This window comes from Engraulis encrasicolus, chromosome 18 (genome assembly GCF_034702125.1).
Source record: "Engraulis encrasicolus isolate BLACKSEA-1 chromosome 18, IST_EnEncr_1.0, whole genome shotgun sequence".
Lineage (NCBI taxonomy): Eukaryota > Metazoa > Chordata > Actinopteri > Clupeiformes > Engraulidae > Engraulis > Engraulis encrasicolus.
This window is the reverse complement of record NC_085874.1, coordinates 53392749-53411356: the sequence shown is the minus strand read 5'-3', so window position 1 is coordinate 53411356 and position 18608 is coordinate 53392749. Positions and strand designations below refer to the sequence as shown.

General features: G+C 43.4%; 1 protein-coding gene across 1 annotated transcript in view; it reads left to right on the top strand.

Moving 5' to 3' along the window:
- LOC134468310 (uncharacterized) overlaps nucleotides 1-11161 on the top strand; it is a 15425-nt gene extending 4264 nt beyond the window's left edge. The window contains exon 4 of the mRNA XM_063222251.1: nucleotides 11124-11161. Within this exon, the coding sequence (XP_063078321.1) occupies nucleotides 11124-11161 (38 nt within the window). The remainder of the gene's footprint in view (nucleotides 1-11123) is intronic.
- The last annotated feature ends 7447 nt before the right edge of the window (nucleotides 11162-18608 follow it).

The following is an 18608-nucleotide window of genomic DNA, read 5'->3' as shown; positions in this document are numbered from 1 at the left end:
AAAGCTTTTGATAAACATCACAAAATACTTTTTACACTATTACATTCAACAGATTCTTTTACCCTGAGTGACTTACAAAAACATGATATTAACCCTGTTATGCAGACAGGATCACTAGCGATCACTGTTTGCTGCAAACTTTACTAGATCATAACAAAATTGCCATTACATTACAGAGAGAGTCTTAAGTAACAGCTGAAGACATGGTCACTCATTACTGTTTTTGGTGACAATATGGTTGGAACTTGGGGTCTGAATAAAGGGGTTAACAGGTGCAAATGGAGGACATTACGCCAGTGTGTTAGCAACTAAGACAAACTCTATGACCGTAAAGTTCCATATAATAGCCGAGTTCCAATTAGCGGCCGGGTTCCTTTTAAGGGCCGGGTGCACGAGGATATTTGACAGATAATGGCCGGTTCCAAATAAAAGCCCGGTCTAAATAATCATTAAATGTATGTAATGTGTAATGTGTGTTAAGGAAGAAGGCTTGGCCACCGGCGCTGCATGTTTCCCCCCTTATATAGTTTTGTTTCGTGTTTAGGATGTGCCGCGTCTTTGACCATCAACCGCTGCGTCAGTGAAGGAAATGTCGGACATTTTGCAATGTAAAACTCGGGGAAGCAGCGGTGTTTCAGGGCAGCCTGTGGTTTAACGCTGTAATACTGGTTAATGTGGGTAAAATCTAGCCTAGCGCAGCCAGACCCGTACAGCAAAAAGCTGTACCAGGGTCTAGGAGGGCTGGGCGGCAGTGTGGGCGGGATAAACGGTTGCTTCAGCACTCAACGTCACGCAATAGGATGGTGGAACAACCAATCCCCACACACTTCTGTGTAACGTCACAGCTGTCTTTCACAACGTACACGCGACACGCCCCTTTGTAGGTGCAGCGGCAACTTCGAGCCGTCGTAGCAGTGAATTCGTGTGATGACCACAGCCACAAACAAGTTTCCTAATAAATCGTGTTTTCACTTATACAGTTCAAAAATGCATCGTTTTCAACCACATGGCCCTCCTTGATCAATCAGCGAAATGTCGAGCAATGTGGGGCTTGTTAAATGGTTATATTTATGATTATTGTCAACATGGCATATTCGGTGTTAGCTAGCTAGCTGTATACCCATAACTAATACATGGCTAGCCGCTAGCTCGGTAGACTAGGTGTCATTCCCATCTATTTAGTAAGCGACTTACAGACTTTCAAAGCTCCCAAATGTCTCGTTTTTAATGACATGGATCTTATTAGAATTTGGGGCAGGCATATAATACAAGGCTGGATACCTAGCTCTGTTATTGACGACAGGTTAGCTAGCCACTAGCGAGGGCCTCTTTGTAGGTGAAGCGGCAACTTCCAGCCGTTGTAGCAGTGAAAGCGTGTGATGACCACAGCCACAAACAAGTTTCCTAATAAATCGTGTTTTCACTTATACAGTTCAAAAATGCCTCGTTTTCAACCACATGGCCCTCTTTGATCAATCAGCGAAATGTCGAGCAATTTGGGGCTTGTTAAATGGTTATATTTATGATTGTTGTCAACATGGCATGGTCGGTGTTAGCTAGCTAGCTGTATACCCATAACTTTCCCTGATTGTCGCTCCCAACGCAGGACGCTCCCCGGTCAGCTCGCTCCCACTAGCCAGACTATCGATCCCATCTATTTAGTAAGCTACTCAAAGACTTTCAAAGCTCCCAAATGTCTCGTTTTTAATGGCATGTGTCTTATTAGAAATTGGGGCCGCAATTTCATTCTACACCTACAGTAGTGGTCTGATAATAGCGTGTGGCTATCTGGTTCTGTAAAATGCTCAACTTAGCTTACCGAGCAGTTTAAAACATCGAATGATCAAATGGTAATGTGTTGAGATCTATTTGTGTCCGATAAGTTCATGGTGTATTATTACATCAATCCATGTCAGCCACGAAATGTATTATCATCCAGGCTTTTTAAATGAAGTAAACACTTTCGTGCTGTACGTAGCACGGACGGACACCATGCTTCTTCTTAGAAAGTTTCCTGTTTACTAGGTAGCCCGGCCCCCCTCGCGATTTGATTGGCCCTGTCATCGGATAACTTTCAGCCTCGCAAAACGACCGGGGTCCGCTAGACTGCCCCCGGGAGCAAATTCAATTTGCGGTCGCTAGGGGCGTCTAGATTTCTAGGCTAGGTAAAATCCACATTAAAAACGAGTAGCCAAGGCATGTGATGAGAGAAAATGACATTTGAGACAAGCATCCAACGAAATGAAATGTAACGTCATGTAGCCTCTCTCGGATTCTCCTCCCTTCGCACTAAACTGGCAAACATGTTCTCTCACAATGCTTTTAATGTTTTGTGCATATGGACATATGGGATATTGTTGACATGTTGAAGTGAACTTTCTTCAGTGTGAATGGCGGAGCACGCACTCGCACACACCTGCACGCACTGCACTGATCAATACACTTTAATAAAGCATCAATCTGCGAGGCGGAAGCGCACACCTTTGCAACTTTGACTTTGGGGAAGAGATTGTTTAGTGGGATGTTAATTTAAATGCTTTTTATTTTCATTTGGTAGCTTTACATTTTTTGGCATCTGTGTGCAGATGGAAACCGTTTAGTGTTAGGCTGTAGCCTACCTTAATTCGGCCGAGGCTACTTTTAGTTAACCGCCGCATAAAGGTCTTTGCATGGACAAATGAAATGGTAATTGAGTAATAGCTGGCCAATAGCTGTGTACGTTGGGGTTTGGGAGAGCAAGGAAGAGAGCGGCATCTGTGATTAACCGCTTCGAAATGTGTGCGTAAAACCTGCTGTTATGTTGCCGCATTAAAAAAAAGCTTTGTTGGATTTCGTGTTTGTAGGCTATTTTACTTTGACGTTGCCTATTAGTCCTCAGTTTATGGTTATTTTCTGTTGACCTCCTACACATTTTCTTTCTCTCATGTAGGGTTTTGTAAATAAATCGACCCTATTTTGATCATTTGATTTCGGACTTAATTTACCCCTTCAATCACCCCTCTCCAATTGCAAACTTTACCCTGGTAGAAGGAGCATTCGCTTGCCTGCACGTACTCGTTAAGGACTTATTGTCTGACTGATTTTGGCTGCTGCGAATAAGGTATATTTATATATATATATATATAAAGGGCCTATCACCGTTTTGGCTGAATGCTGACACCACGGACCATGATGACCATTGCAGTCTTGCCGCGGGTCTTGAACAGTGCGCACTCTTTCCGATTCAGATTGCTTCTTCTGAGAAGGCAACTGGCTACCGCAGGAGAGGGGAAAGGTGGCAATATTATCCTCAAGCGTGTTAGATAAATCGTGTTTAGCCTATCGCAGATGAGGTTTTTGAATATTTTGTAATGCATGGGACATTGACAAGGAAAGGTAGCTATGATATCCTCGTGAATAGGTCTTCGACTTTTCAAAATGCCTCCTCTCAACATTCAACATGTAAATTGGTTATTCTGGTTAGTCCAACGCTATCCTGGCAGGAGAATCATTCGTAGGCACTACTCAGCAATTTTGTCTGTTAGTTTTTGTCTGCTGCAAAGTAGGATAGACTAGACCTCCAGGTCTTCATAAAAATCATCTACCACCGCTGTGATAATTTGACTACAGACACCGCTGAACATTTAACAGTTGTTTAGACTACTGTAGGCCTATTGACAATTGCAGTCATGCCGCTTGTCTTGAACTGCGCGCTCTCCTCCAGTTGATGCGTGACAGCCAGATGAGAAGCTCAAAGGTGGGAGCTATCCGCGGTCGTCAATATCCACAATCTCGCTGAATAAATAGCCTAACCCGTGAACTGTGCAGCAATTACATATTGTTTAGGTTCTTGAATACTTTCTAAAGCATGGAATTAATTTTCCATTAATAAGGAAAGGTGTAAGATTTATCCTCAATCCTCCCCGATAGCCTAATGTTCTTCGAGTCTTCAAAATCGCGCATGTCAACAACACCTGCTGTGTTAACTGTTAGTCTTACATTTAAAAATAACATAGCCTAGGCCTACTATTGCTTAAAGCAATTGAGTACCATATTTTCCCAGTTTAGGGAAATATTTTTTGGGAAGAAGGAATTAATCGCCTGTCCCAAATAGCCGCCTGTCTCAAATATTCGCCTGGTCTCTCACGCGATTCAGACAAATAATAGCCCGGGCTATTATTTGGAAATTTACGGTAGCTACTTACGCCTTCTTCTCTTTAGCAACAGCAGTGTTGTCATGACGATTATCACCAAGACAATCAGAGGAGCCAATAGGAGGACGGTCACCGCAGCAACACCTGAACCAGGAAGAGGAGGGTTGAAATCAAACCAGAGATGGTGAAAAGGCGTAGAATAGAACTTAGAACTTCTTTGGTCAAACTAGTTCCAACTCCCCTCTCCTGTTGCTTGTGGCTTGTGGTCCATGAAGAAAACAATAAAGTCTCCCTGCTGTCAGCCTAGGCAGAGCGACTTTTTGGGAGCTTTTCCCATTTCAACACCTCGATTACGGAAAGAACTAGTTTGGCTTGTACCTGAGTTGGGTGTGAGCAGAGAGGAATTCATTGCATATGAGACAGTCTCACTGCACCGTGCACACAACACAACAAAATGCTACATGGTCTTCATAAGGTCTGGCACTGCTGGTATAATTCGACACTCACCCAGACCAGAATCAGAGGAATCAGAACCACCAGATACCCAGATCACTGCTGAGGAAGAGGAGGATGGAGGAAGAGGTGATGTTGGTCTTGCTGTTAATGTGGATGACTTTGTAGGATGGTGCCAAAACAATCAGCTGCACCTGAACACCACCAAAACCAAGGAAATGGTGATCGATTTCAGGCGCTCCACCCCGCCCTTGGTGCCTGTTTCTATTGGGGGAGATAATGTGGAGACTGTCTGTACTTACAAGTACTTAGGAGTGCACCTTGACAATAAGCTGGACTGGTCCACAACTTCCGATGCACTTTACAGGAAAGGCCAAAGCAGGCTCTATTTCCTCAGAAGGCTGAGGTCCTTCAATGTCTGCAGCCAACTTCTGCTTATGTTCTACCAGTCTGTCATGGCCAGTGTGCTCTTCTACGCTGTGACTTGCTGGGGTGGAAGCATTAGGAGGAGAGATGCTGGACGCCTTGACAGACTGGTGAGGAAGGCGGGGTCAGTGGTGGGCATGGAGCTGGAGACACTCACCTCAATAACTGAGAGCAGAGCACTGAGCAGACTGGACTCTATTATGGACAATCAGCATCACCCCCTTAACGCCACCTTCACTAACCAACTGAGTCTGTTCAGCCACAGACTCCGTGCTTTCACCTGCAGGACAGATAGGCTAAGGAGGTCCTTTGTCCCTTGGGCCATTCAACTGTTTAACAGTATACAGAAGGACACTAAGAAGGACATCATTATTGGGGATTGGACTGCCTGAGATGCCAGAGCTGGCCCAGATCTGGAACCTCTTGGCATGTGTGTGTGTGTGTGTTTGTGTCTGTGTGTCTGTGTCTGTGTTTGTTTTTATGTAGCTACTTGACACCTGAATTTCCCCCTGGGGATCAATAAAGTTTCTCTACTCTACTCTACTCTACTCTACTAAAGACACACACACACACACACACACACGCACACCAGGTCTATATGTCACATTGTCACGTCACATTAGATAAACACACACACACACATATACACACACACACACACACACACACACACACACACACACACACACACACACACACACACACACACCAGATACCCAGGTCACTGCTGAGGAAGAGGAGGATGGAGGAGGAGGTGATGTTGGTCTTGCTGTTAAAGACACACACACACACACACACACACACACACACACACACACACACACACACACACACACACACACACACACACACACACACACACACACACACACACACACAGCAGGTATTTATATATACGTGTATGTCACTTTCTCCATTAGCTACACACACATGCACACACAAACACGCGCACACACACACACTTGTACCTGAGTTGGGTGTGATCAGAGAGGAAATCATTGCATATGAGACAGTGTAGAGAAATGTTTAATTTCATCTTAGTTTTCTTAATCTTCTACTATTCCTGTATCATATTCTCATTTTACATAGTCTTGTGTGTAAGCTTTTTGTAATGGGTCACGGGACACTCAATATTATTGGAAACACGTTCATCTACTTGGTGTGATCACAAGGCTGCTGATCAACGAAATATGAAATTGCATACGCTGGACAACAAGACAATGGACAGTGGGCATCTGGCCATGCGGGACCCCACGTGCACAGAAGAAGCTGACGACATGGACTGTGGGGGAGGGAAATGGTTAAATAGGGTTGCCTTTTGTATCCACTTCAGAACTTGCTGGGTGGAATACTTCCTGTCTCCACGCAGTAACTTCTCCGGCCGTTAACAATAAAATCTGCAGTGCTTACCATCTGAGTTGCTTGTCTGCCGATATTAAAATTACAGTTTTTTTCAATTGCTAACACGCTTTTGTCCAATCCTCAGCGACATTTGCAAAACTCATAACACAGTTAACACATCAAGGGCTTTCCATGGCCATGCAGTTGACACATTATATGCCTTTTTCACACAATTAGCAGTCAATGAATGCATTTCTAAAATGCTAACATTTCCTTTACACACAGGATAACCACAGCAACAAAACAATGTATCTTTTATGGCTTATTTTCAAATGCTTTCACACAGTGTGTCAAAACTGGAAATACAACATCCAAATCCTTATTTCAGTAAAAATGCCTTTGCATGACATTAGCAAGAGTACAGTAAACAGATTATTGATGAAAGTAGAAGAAAACCCTCCAATTTTAGCTGTTCGGTTCTGTTGACAGTTTTTGACAACAGTTTTTACAGTAAAAAGTTGTCTCACAATCACAGAATGAAAATGCTTGTGTAACAGTTGGAAAGAACTGTTTGTTTATGAAAAGAATATCTATAGGCCTATTCAAATCTCATGTAATTCACGTTCATGTAAAATTACCAAATCATGTTTAGAAATTGTATATATAACTCTGTAAACACATCTGCCGAATTGATAAATTGGTATAAATTAGGCCTACGCTAAATACAGTAAAAGGCTGAAGTCAATGCCCTCCATGAAGTCATTATTTGGAAATAGGCTACATGAAAAGGTATTATAGATTCAATAATTTCACGGCCAGTTCTAGTCCATTTTCTCTTGGAAAGCACCCCATTCCTTTTGTGGATTTTCAAAATTTGCATCTGTAAACATAGTGTCTTCAATCTGGGGTAAGATCTACTGTAGAACCTGCATATACTGAGTGGCCATGAATACCATTGACAGCATTGTCAGTGTAACGTTTACTGTAATGTTTTATGTATTCTGTGTGACATTCTAATTCTGTGGGACTTTCAGGCTTTATCCACCCAAGACATTTGGTGCCCTAGGCAACCGTCTTGTTTGTGCTTTACGGTATGTGTATTTGTTTCATGATATTTTGTTCACTTTCTATAAGTAATATTGGATTTGTTTAATGCTCTATCATACTATAAACAGTATTTCTACTGTATCTCCTGTAGTCAACATGCGTAAAACAATGCTCCTTTCTGGAATCATGGAATGTCTACAAGACATGGGGCCTCATTTATAACGGGTGCGTACGCACAAAAGACTGCGCACGCCAAGTTCACCGCAAGGTTTGGTATTTATAGAAAAAGAACTTGGCGGTAAACATGCGCAGCTCCACGCAAAGTTTGACCCATGCGTAGGCACTAAACAAAAGACCAAACGCGGAAAGCGCGACCTCGGGAGGTAGCTGGAAGAACGACCCGAAATTGGTTGAAGAAAAAAATCAAAGGTCACGTGTCACGATAGCCACTTTAACATTAGTTAATCCAGTTCACAACGAAAACGCGGTTGTTTGTTGTTTGGTAATGGTGGAAAATAATAAGTAGGCCTACCTGGCCTATCCATAGCCACATGCATGTAATAGACGCTTGAAATTGTACGTTTAAGATAGGCCTGCGTTACATTTGGAAATACCCTACATTTTATTAACAATAACCACGGACCTTTCCAGTATCGGGCTATAATCGTATCGGTAGGCTATAAAGTGTTCCGAGTCTGCAAGGAATTACGTCAACATTTAAGCCAGTTGCAGAATCCTCTGCTCGAGTCCCAAGTGCATCTGTAATGGTTGATTTTCTCAGCCATGTAGGCAAGCGCAAGTGCCATACTAATGGACAGCTTCGTTTCTCTTGTTGCATGTCATTTCTTTTCCATGCAGTTATTCGTCATCAAAGCAGAGGTGTGCATTTGACAGCTGGCCTTATACACTGACAATGTACGTTTATAATACACACATTTAATAAATACAGACTAGAAAATGCCCATATGTCATGCTGTCTGTGGATATGTCGATCGACAGTTGGGGCGTCGCTTTGAACTGAAAGCAGACAGCTGCGCGCAGTGACCAACGGCAATTGTTGAAAAAAGTTTAAACCCGGTGCATATGGGGTGCGATGAGACAGCAAATAGATTTTCTACCGGTGAATTTCACATGGGGACATGCCATGTGAGATGTTTCCTTGACGCAGCTATTTTTCCCTTTGTTCACAACTCAATTAATACTAACCTACATGTCCATGACTTGGCAGGTTCATGTCCATGCCATCCTTATTTTATTTATTTTTTTACTTCTGGTATAGCGTGATTTTTGTCAACATAACCATCCACATGCTGCAGTTCAATGTTTTATTTTTGTAGCCTACGACTTCCCAAACTTAACCGCTCCACTTTGCCCAACGTTCTCTAGGCCTATCTAATAAAACTGTTTGCTCCACATGTGGTAAATAGGCTATCTCGTCTACTTTCCGCACGCCGTCCACAGATATAAATATTCATTTTGGGCGTTTCACTGAATATTCATAGATAATTATGGGTGTGTCCACAGGTGCGCACATTTGCCGCAACTTCAGAGTCAGTTGGGATTTATAAAGGGAAATCGACGTGGAATGTGCGTGCGCCATGCTTTATAAATCTGAATATTTTCTTGCGCACGCACATCCTGAGTTTCGTGCGTGCGCCATCTTTTGGCGCATTTCTTCCGCAAAGTTTTATAAATGAGGCCCATGGTCACTGTCCTGTTGCCGTTGGAAATTTAATGAAAATTGTGAATTGCATGATTTGAATGCATGCAATAGGTTACTTGTAAAACTGAAACATAAAAGTCTATGCAACTTCTGTAATGTTGACAATAGCCAGTGTTTTGAAGGCTTGTGTAATTTGATTGACTCAATGTACCTTGTGAAATGACAACAAGTGGTATTTTTTGACAGACGTATTTCATTTTGAGCCATATTTCTAGTGTTTTGTTAAAGTGAGTGTGTACAGAAAAACGACGTGTCTATTTTGAAATGAGTACTTTGTGTATATTTAACAGTGTGTGCTTTTGAGAAGGAAATTAACTGTTTGGCCAATTGTGTTTGGTAGGTGGTAGTTTATGTTAAGAGTTTAGAAAAAGTATCCAAAGTATTGTCAAGCGCTTGTTAGCAATTGAAAAAAACTGTATTACTACAACAGTCTCACTGCACCGTGCACACAAACACAACAAAATGCTACATGGTCATCATAAGGTCTGGCACTGCTGGTATAATTTGACACTCACCCAGACCAGAATCAGAGGAATCAGAACCACCAGATACCCAGGTCACTGCTGAGGAAGAGGAGGATGGAGGAGGAGGTGATGTTGGTCTAGCTGTTAAACACACACACACACACGCACGCACGCACACACACACACACACACACACACACACACACACACACACACACACACACACACACACACACACACACACACACACATTTGTACACACACACACACACACACACACACACACACACACACACACACACACACACACACACACACACACACTTGTACCTGAGTTGGGTGTGATCAGAGAGGAAATCATTGCATATGAGACAGTGTAGAGAAATGTTTAATTTCATATTAGTTGTTCTTTATCTTCTACTATTCCTATAGTATATAATCATTTTATTCTTATTATTTGAATTCGGGGAAGTCCCCATATGACATAGTCTTGTGTGTAAGCTTTTCTGTAATGGGACACGTTCATCTACTTGGTGTGGCTACTGATCAACGAAATATGAAATTGCATACGCTGGACAACAAGACAATGGACAGTGGGCATCTGGCCATGCGGGACCCCACGTGCACAGAAGAAGCTGACGACATGGACTGTGGGGGAGGGAAATGGTTAAATAGGGTTGCCTTTTGTATCCACTTCAGAACTTGCTGGGTGGAATACTTCCTGTCTCCACGCAGTAACTTCTCCGGCCGTTAACAATAAAATCTGCAGTGCTTACCATCTGAGTTGCTTGTCTGCCGATATTAAAATTATTACTACAACAGTCTCACTGCACCGTGCACACAAACACAACAAAATGCTACATGGTCATCATAAGGTCTGGCACTGCTGGTATAATTTGACACTCACCCAGACCAGAATCAGAGGAATCAGAACCACCAGATACCCAGGTCACTGCTGAGGAAGAGGAGGATGGAGGAGGAGGTGATGTTGGTGTTGCTGTTAAAGACACACACACACACACACACACACACACACACACACACACACACACACACACACACACACACACACACACACACACACACACACACCAGATACCCAGGTCACTGCTGAGGAAGGAGGTGATGTTGGTCTAGCTGTTAAAGACACACACACACACACACACACACACACACACACACACACACACACACACACACACACACACACACACACACACACACACACACACACACACACACACACACACACACACACACACACACACCAACATGAACTGACCTGGTGTGTGGACTGTATAGGGGATAGAGGCCTTAACCTCTCCTCCTCCTCCTCCATAAGTGAGTTGGCACGTCCATGTGTGTGTGTGAGCTGGACTCATCAGGACCGTGGTGTTGACAGCCAGCTGGACCTCACACTTGGACTTTCTGTTGATCTTCACATGGTCTGAGTTCAGCTGCTCAGCTCCACTCTCATCCACCCACCTCACATTAACATCCCGATTATACCAACCACCCCTACACCTCCCACTATAGGTGGACGCGATGCAAGACACGACCTCAAGTCCTCCTGAGGGATCTTCACCTGGCAAAGCTTGGAAATAATAGAGGACAATAATGAAAGCGGCTCTAATAAAGCGGCTTTGAGTACCAAGAAAAGTGCTACTGTATATGAAACGATCTATTATTATTATCATTATTATTATCATCATTATTATTATTATGATTATTATTATTATTGTTGTTGTTGTTGTTGTTGTTGTTACATGAAGGAAAATAATTAAACAATCTCAGAGTGGGATTGATCTTAAATGTACACAGTGCACACTGACATTCAAGAGAGAGAAAGAGAGGGAAAGAGAGGGAAAGAGGGGACAGAGAGAAAGAGAAAGGAAGAGGAAGACTGGGTGGTGGAAGGAGGAGAGAGAGAAGAGAGGGAAGAACATTAACATCACAGTAAGAAGGTGGAGTAGCCTAATAAATGAGGATGTGTACAAGTTAAAATAGATGTCCAAGTTTGACACAAAGCCTTACTATGAAGAACCTGGAGTAGAACATCGGTCTGAGTAGTAAGATCTGGCCCATTATACTGCCGACACCGGTAGAGTCCAGCATCCTCAGGGGAGACGTCACTGATGTGGAGGGAACAGTTGGGCAGGAGACGCAGCCTCTCTGATCTCCCAGATTGTTGGACCTTTCCCTTGCTGACCACCTCTACCTCTGAGCCTCTGCCATTAGAGTATCTCCATGTAGTAGAGGAGCAGAGTGGGTCCCCACTCATGACGTCAGCACAGGGGAGAACGGCAGCTTCTCCTGCCCTGGAGAACACTACATGGCGGTATGCACGCACACCTGACAACATGACAAACAACAGCTGCTCAGTTAGAGTAATAATTATTTAAAAAGCTTAATGTCATTTCATAAGCCATTGATCATGTTGTTAATGACAGCTTATGTCATTTCAAAATCCACACACAAGATCTGTTGATGGACAAATCAGCCTGTAAGTGTAAGTGCCTGTAAGAGGTCCGTGAACTTTTCCGTTCATTCGAATTTTTGGAGCGAAAGATGAAATTTAACAAAAGGTGAAACTTCTTGTTTCCTGTTTTAAGCAATACATGCAGAAATGGCTTTAATTGATTTCCATATGTGTTGCCTCATTCTCATTCTTTTGCGTTCAATATAGCCTATGAAAATGAATTCAGTTTGTGTGTGTGTGTGCGTGTGTGTGTGTGTGTGTGTGTGTGTGTGTGTGTGTGTGTGTGTGTGTGTGTGTGTGTGTGTGTGTGTGTGTGTGTGTGTGTGTGTGTGTGTGTGTGTGTGTGTGTGTGTTTTAGAGGTGTTAGTTTCTCACCTTGTTTGATATTATAAAGAAGCTCTAGGTCTAAAATTAGAATTAAAATTATCGCCACAAGGCTATTTTCATCTGTAGTCCCTGGACAGGAATCGATGTTGAGTTTCAAAAAATATAAAAAGTCTGACGTCTATCTATGGTGATGTAGGACCGTTTAACAGACATGTCTGACAGAACATCCTACCGTGGGATAAAATTACAATGTAGGACCGTTTGTCAGAACACCGGCGCAAATCCTACCGGTCAACAGAAGACAGGTAGGCCTACCAGATGTAGTGCGGAGCCAAGTCTCTTGGCAGAAGTACGTAGGATGGCGCGCGAGGCTATTGATATAACACAATATCACAGCTATACAGTTGACTCAAAGAGCTTTCAAATACACTTTCCCACATTCACACACCAGCTCTAGAGGCTGCCAAGAAGGCACTAATTGTCCGGGGTTCACGTGTGAAAGTGTTCTCTGTCTTTCTGTCTCTCTCTCTCTCCCTCTGTCACACACACACACACACACACACACACACACACACACACACACACACACACACACAAGCATGCACAGACACAGAGACATAAACATAGTACATACACTGACACACACACACACGCACACACACACACACAAGCATGCACAGACACAGAGACATAAACATAGTACATACACTGACACACACACACACACACACACTCACACACGCACATACACACACACACTAGTGGTGTCAACAATGATCGATTCGGCGATCCGAATCGATCCGGGGCATGGACGATCCAGATCCAGATCCGGCAAGTTCCAGAATCAATCCGGCAATTTTTTTAAGTTTCAATTACTTCCATGGATATTTCGGGAGCAAATGAATGTTAAATTAAATAAAAACTAGGGGTGGGCATAGATTAATTTTTTTAATCTAGATTAATCTCACTGTAATTATGAAATTAATCTAGATTAATCTAGATTAATCTATATCAAAATGGCTCATTCAGAATAGGCACGATAGCGAAATAATGCCGAAAAAAACCTTGGGGTTTCTTAAGACAGATGGCGCATTAGACCAGAGCTCATCTTTTTTTCCCAAAATGCATCTCATCTTCAAAAAATGGTCATGTTGATACTTGGTGATGAAAAAATTACAGCAATATGTGTAAAGTGTGTCCAATATGTTAGGAAGCATTTACAGTTATAAGATACTGAAATTTCAAAATGAACAGCGCTATAAGTTGTAGAGGCAAATACAGATAAATCTATCAAACATTTAATTTTAAACAAAATTACCTCAACAATGCAGCATTTCTAATGGGCAGAGAGAGAGAGAGAGAGAGAGAGAGAGAGAGAGAGAGAGAGAGAGAGAGAGAGAGAGAGAGAGAGAGAGAATCTGCCACTGACTGTTAAAAGGAGCAGCGGCTCCTTTAAGAGAGGGAGGAGCTCTGCGCGTAGTTGGCACAGCAGCCCTCATCTAGAGCCATAGAGCTACAGCTCTGCCCTCATCTAGAACCTAGAACCTACAGCACTGGCACACGGCGATTTGACAGTTGTTCTCAGAGTTAGAATGCCAGATGAGTTACAACTCGACATGAATTCAGTTTGCAAAAAAAAAGTCAAGCGCGACAACCGCGAGCTTTATTACCGTTGGACATGAGAATATCTCACTGAATCGCAAATGTGCGCGATTGCAACACAAACATTCAGCGAGAGTAGATATTGACAGTTTCAGTTTGACAATCTTCAAAATGCATAGGACTATCACACGGAATGTTTTGCAATTATAGCACAGGCAAGATTTCTGGAAGTTGTTTATGTATTCTATGCAATGCATGAGGAAGTATAGGCTATGTCGGGCTGGTAGCTACTCACACACAATAATGTCTCTCTATGCTTCACCTCAAACAATAACGTCTCTTTAGTCTACCACTTATGAAAAAGCACTCAAACAACAACTACCACGGCAGAGGGATTAATGTTTTCAGCATGCAAACACTTCATATTTAGTAGGTCTGCTGAAACAACAGGTGGAGAGAGGAGAAGTGACTGGAGCGCAGTCTGAAAGCGTCTGTCAATTAAACGCTATGGTGACGTGCATACCCAAACTCCAAACCTATATTTTGAGAATAGATTAACGTGCGATATTTTCTTTATTGCGCGACAAGAGGCTCACATTATCGCAGCACGTTAACGCCGATAACGGCCAACCACTAATAAAAACACTTCAAAACATTGCAAGACTGATACAGACCAGGGCTTTGAACCGGTTCAAGGAACGAAAACGAAAACCGGGAACTTTTTGTATTTTACAGGGAACAGAAACGAAACCGGAAACGTTATTACTTTTTATGTTCTGGAACAGGAACACTTATTTTAAAATAATGGTAACCGGTTAATACCGGTTAATACCGTTCCTCAAACTAATTAAAAAAAGGTAATTATTTTCCTGCGCACGTTACCATGACGGCTGAGGTTCACGTCCTGTGTGACATCAGACATTCTCTGACTGAATGGAGAGAGAGCTGTGGACTACAACGTCTCCACTCCACATCTTAAATAAGAGAAACCACTGTACAAAAGGGCAAAGTTTCCATTGCAGAGAAGCGCATGTAAAGCGCACCAAGAATGTTAGACGTTATTGGGCATCCATGGCCGCTTTAAATATGCACAAACTCACAATGTCCATCATAGCGCCCGTGACCCAAGTCAGCGTGGAGCGTGCATTTTCATCATTGAGGTTTATTCTCTGCTTCTCCGCTTAGGTCGTCCCTAAATGACAAAATTCTGGAGGATATTCTTTTCATCTGCTTGAATAAACAGTTTGGAATGTAGGCTGACTCCTTTGCACTTCCGTCTTTCTTGGTTAATTAACGTCAGTTAGGCCTATGGGAGAAATCAGCTGACAGGAACGAAATTAACCGTTCCGGGAACAGTATTTTTCTGTTCTAACCGGTTCGGGAACGTCAATTTATTGGTGGAACGCATAACCGGAAACGTTATAATTCCGTTTCTGTTCGGAACGGAACGTTTGGAAAAAAATAACGGTTCACAGACTGATACAGAAAACAGCCAATAAATTGTTGCTCAGTATCTGACTACTTGTATTTCCTCATCATGGCTGAGCATTTGCTTTGCGTTCAGTAGAAATGTAATGCATTGCAATGCATTGTAGAATTGAATCGAATCGGATTGGATCTAATAGAATCGAATCGAATCGGATCTACTACCTCCCGAATCGTGATCGAATCGGATCGTGAGGGCAGTGCCGATCCACACCACTAACTCACACACACACAAAAGCATACACACACACAGAGACATAAACATAGTACATACACTGACAAAAACACACGCACACACACACACACACACACAGACAAACACACACACACACACACACACACACACACAGACAAACACACACACACAACAAACACAAACACACACACAAACACACACGCGCGCACACACACACACACACACAAAACACAACAGCATCGAACCCTGAGGACTTCCAGCCCGTAGGGAAATGCCCTGTAAGCCAAATGACCAGTCCAGGTCTACATATCCTGTACATGACACAGAAGCACTCACTGTTTAGTCTGTGTAGTGTACTGATGACCAGTAGCTCATTGATAGGCTTTTTAAATCTTTTATGTTTTTAATCTTTTAGTATGGAGAGATGTGAACACATCTAAATATTATGTGAATATTCACACACAGTAGGCCACAGGATCTGTAAATATCAGCCCATGTGTTTGAACTGCCGTATAATAAAGACTCTGCAATAAAAAGAGTTAAAGTCTCACCGTGTAGTGGAGCCAGCAGCAGTAGAGTCATCAGCAGCAGCAACATCTCCAGTGTTGACCAGAGCAGCTTCACCATCAGCAGACACTATGAGATGGACAAGACACTGTGTATTTATGACGGTCAGTTTCCTGTTGGGCTTCTTCGCTATGTGAGTCATCACAGGCTTTGTAGCATGTGTGCATGTCTGATTACGGGCTATCGACTTGAGATCTTGTGTGGGCTGGGTCAGTTCCCCTGTTTTGTAATGTGGAATTATTAGGCAACAAACATTTAGACACCAGCACCCTATATCAGGTGTGGATCATTATTGGGTAACTTGCGCTATGGCAAGCCTTTCGACGAAATCTGGACTGAGATCTGCACTGTAACAGTCCGGTTCTCCGGGCCTTGCACTGCTCAGCCCAGTCTACGGGCCGTGCCCTCTGGCTGTTGTGGGGATGAGGGGCCTTGGGCTCACGGTAGGGACACATAGGAGGCGCAGCAAGAGAGGCGAAGAGAGAGAGGCGAAGAGAGGCGAAATTCACCGTCATCAGGTTGTTGGGGCGAATCAATTGGAATGGGACAGTTATGTTGTTGATTTGATTGGGCCGCCGCAGGCGAATTCGTTCCTCATTTGCATAATATTAAACTTTGTTTAATGATTTCGCTTCGCTTCGCTCCTGTTCACTTGCTTTCGCTTGCCTTCGCCTCTCTCATAGGCAGTGTTGTGCGTGAACGTGTTCATTGAACACGCTCATTTTTTCGTGAACGTTGAACTGAACGCAACGCATTTTTAAATAAAGAACTTGAACGTGAATTAGTTCACATTATGTGTCATGAACGGCAGACATCACTGTAAATGAACGTTGGAATTTTATTTCCATTGAAAGCTGAGTGACATCTGTTTTCTCTTTTGAAACGCAACGAGAGAAAGTTCCCCCCTTCTGTATTCTCGCTGGTGCCGCTTGTATCATCAGTCAGAATTTCTTTGGACATTTGTGTGCGCAATGCATTGCGGGCAACGTAGTGCCCGGCTGAGAACACAGGCCTAGTTATTGCTGCTTACGCACGACGTTGCCTGTGATGAATTGCGGCGGAGAAAGAGAGGGAGCGAGAGCGAGAGACAGACTGACAAGCGCTGCTTGGCTCATGGTAGTGATGGCACGGAGACAGACACCAATCCCCCTTATGAACATTTAAACCACCTGCACAGCAAAAAAAAGTAAGGGCATTCACAAGTCTTTTTCAAATTTGAAACTGCACATTCAGTTAAAACATCCATCCGGTGTGTTTACATACACGCCCTCGAGTGAGGAAAGGTGGAAAAGACCCCTGCAAAGCCCAAATGTAAGTGACACTGCCAGCAGCCTTCAAGAGGTCTGTGGTGGTCTCACAGGAGCAGGTAGGCCTAGATCAACTGATTATCGACTACTACATTGTGGAAGATGTACAACCTCTAAACAAAAAACAGTGTATCACACGTGTGTTATAAGTGTACATAACATAGCCTACACAGTTTCCTTCAAAATATAGGCCTATGTATTTGTGCATTTGACTTTTGCCTTCATTAGGCCTTTTTTAAATGCTAGTAGATTTCATTGCACTAGGCTAGAGATGGTCTACCTTGTCTGTACTGCATGCTGCAAGTTTCATCACCTGGTAAGAAACCCACAATTGCAGTGTCATGAGCAAATGTCTAGTCAGTTTCAAAGAATGTATGATTTCTAGCTCGTGGTGTGAAAAAAGTATTTATTTGAATATCTCACGAAAAAAGTGAAAATGAACTGAACTTTGAACTAGTTCAGAATTAAAATTGTGAACTTTGAACTTGAACTGTTCACTTTGAACATTTATGAACTGAACTTGAACTAGTTCAGAAAAGCTGTGAACTGGCACAACACTGCTCATAGGAATGAATGGCTAAGTTCACTTCGCTTGGCCAAATTCGCGTCAATGTGTCCCTACCGTTAGCCTGTCTGCCATGGCTGTAGTGGGGATGAGGGGTCCCTACCGTTAGCCTCTCTGCCATGGCTGTAGTGGGGATGAGGGGTCCCTACCGTTAGCCTGTCTGCCATGGCTGTAGTGGGGATGAGGGGTCCCTACCGTTAGCCTCTCTGCCATGGCTGTAGTGGGGATGAGGGGTCCCTACCGTTAGCCTCTCTGCCATGGCTGTAGTGGGGATGAGGGGCCTCTCTGCCATGGCTGTAGTGGGGATGAGGGGTCCCTACCGTTAGCCTGTCTGCCATGGCTGTAGTGGGGATGAGGGGCCTCTCTGCCATGGCTGTAGTGGGGATGAGGGGCCTGTCTGCCATGGCTGTAGTGGGGATGAGGGGCCTGTCTGCCATGGCTGTAGTGGGGATGAGGGGCCTGTCTGCCATGGCTGTAGTGGGGATGAGGGGCC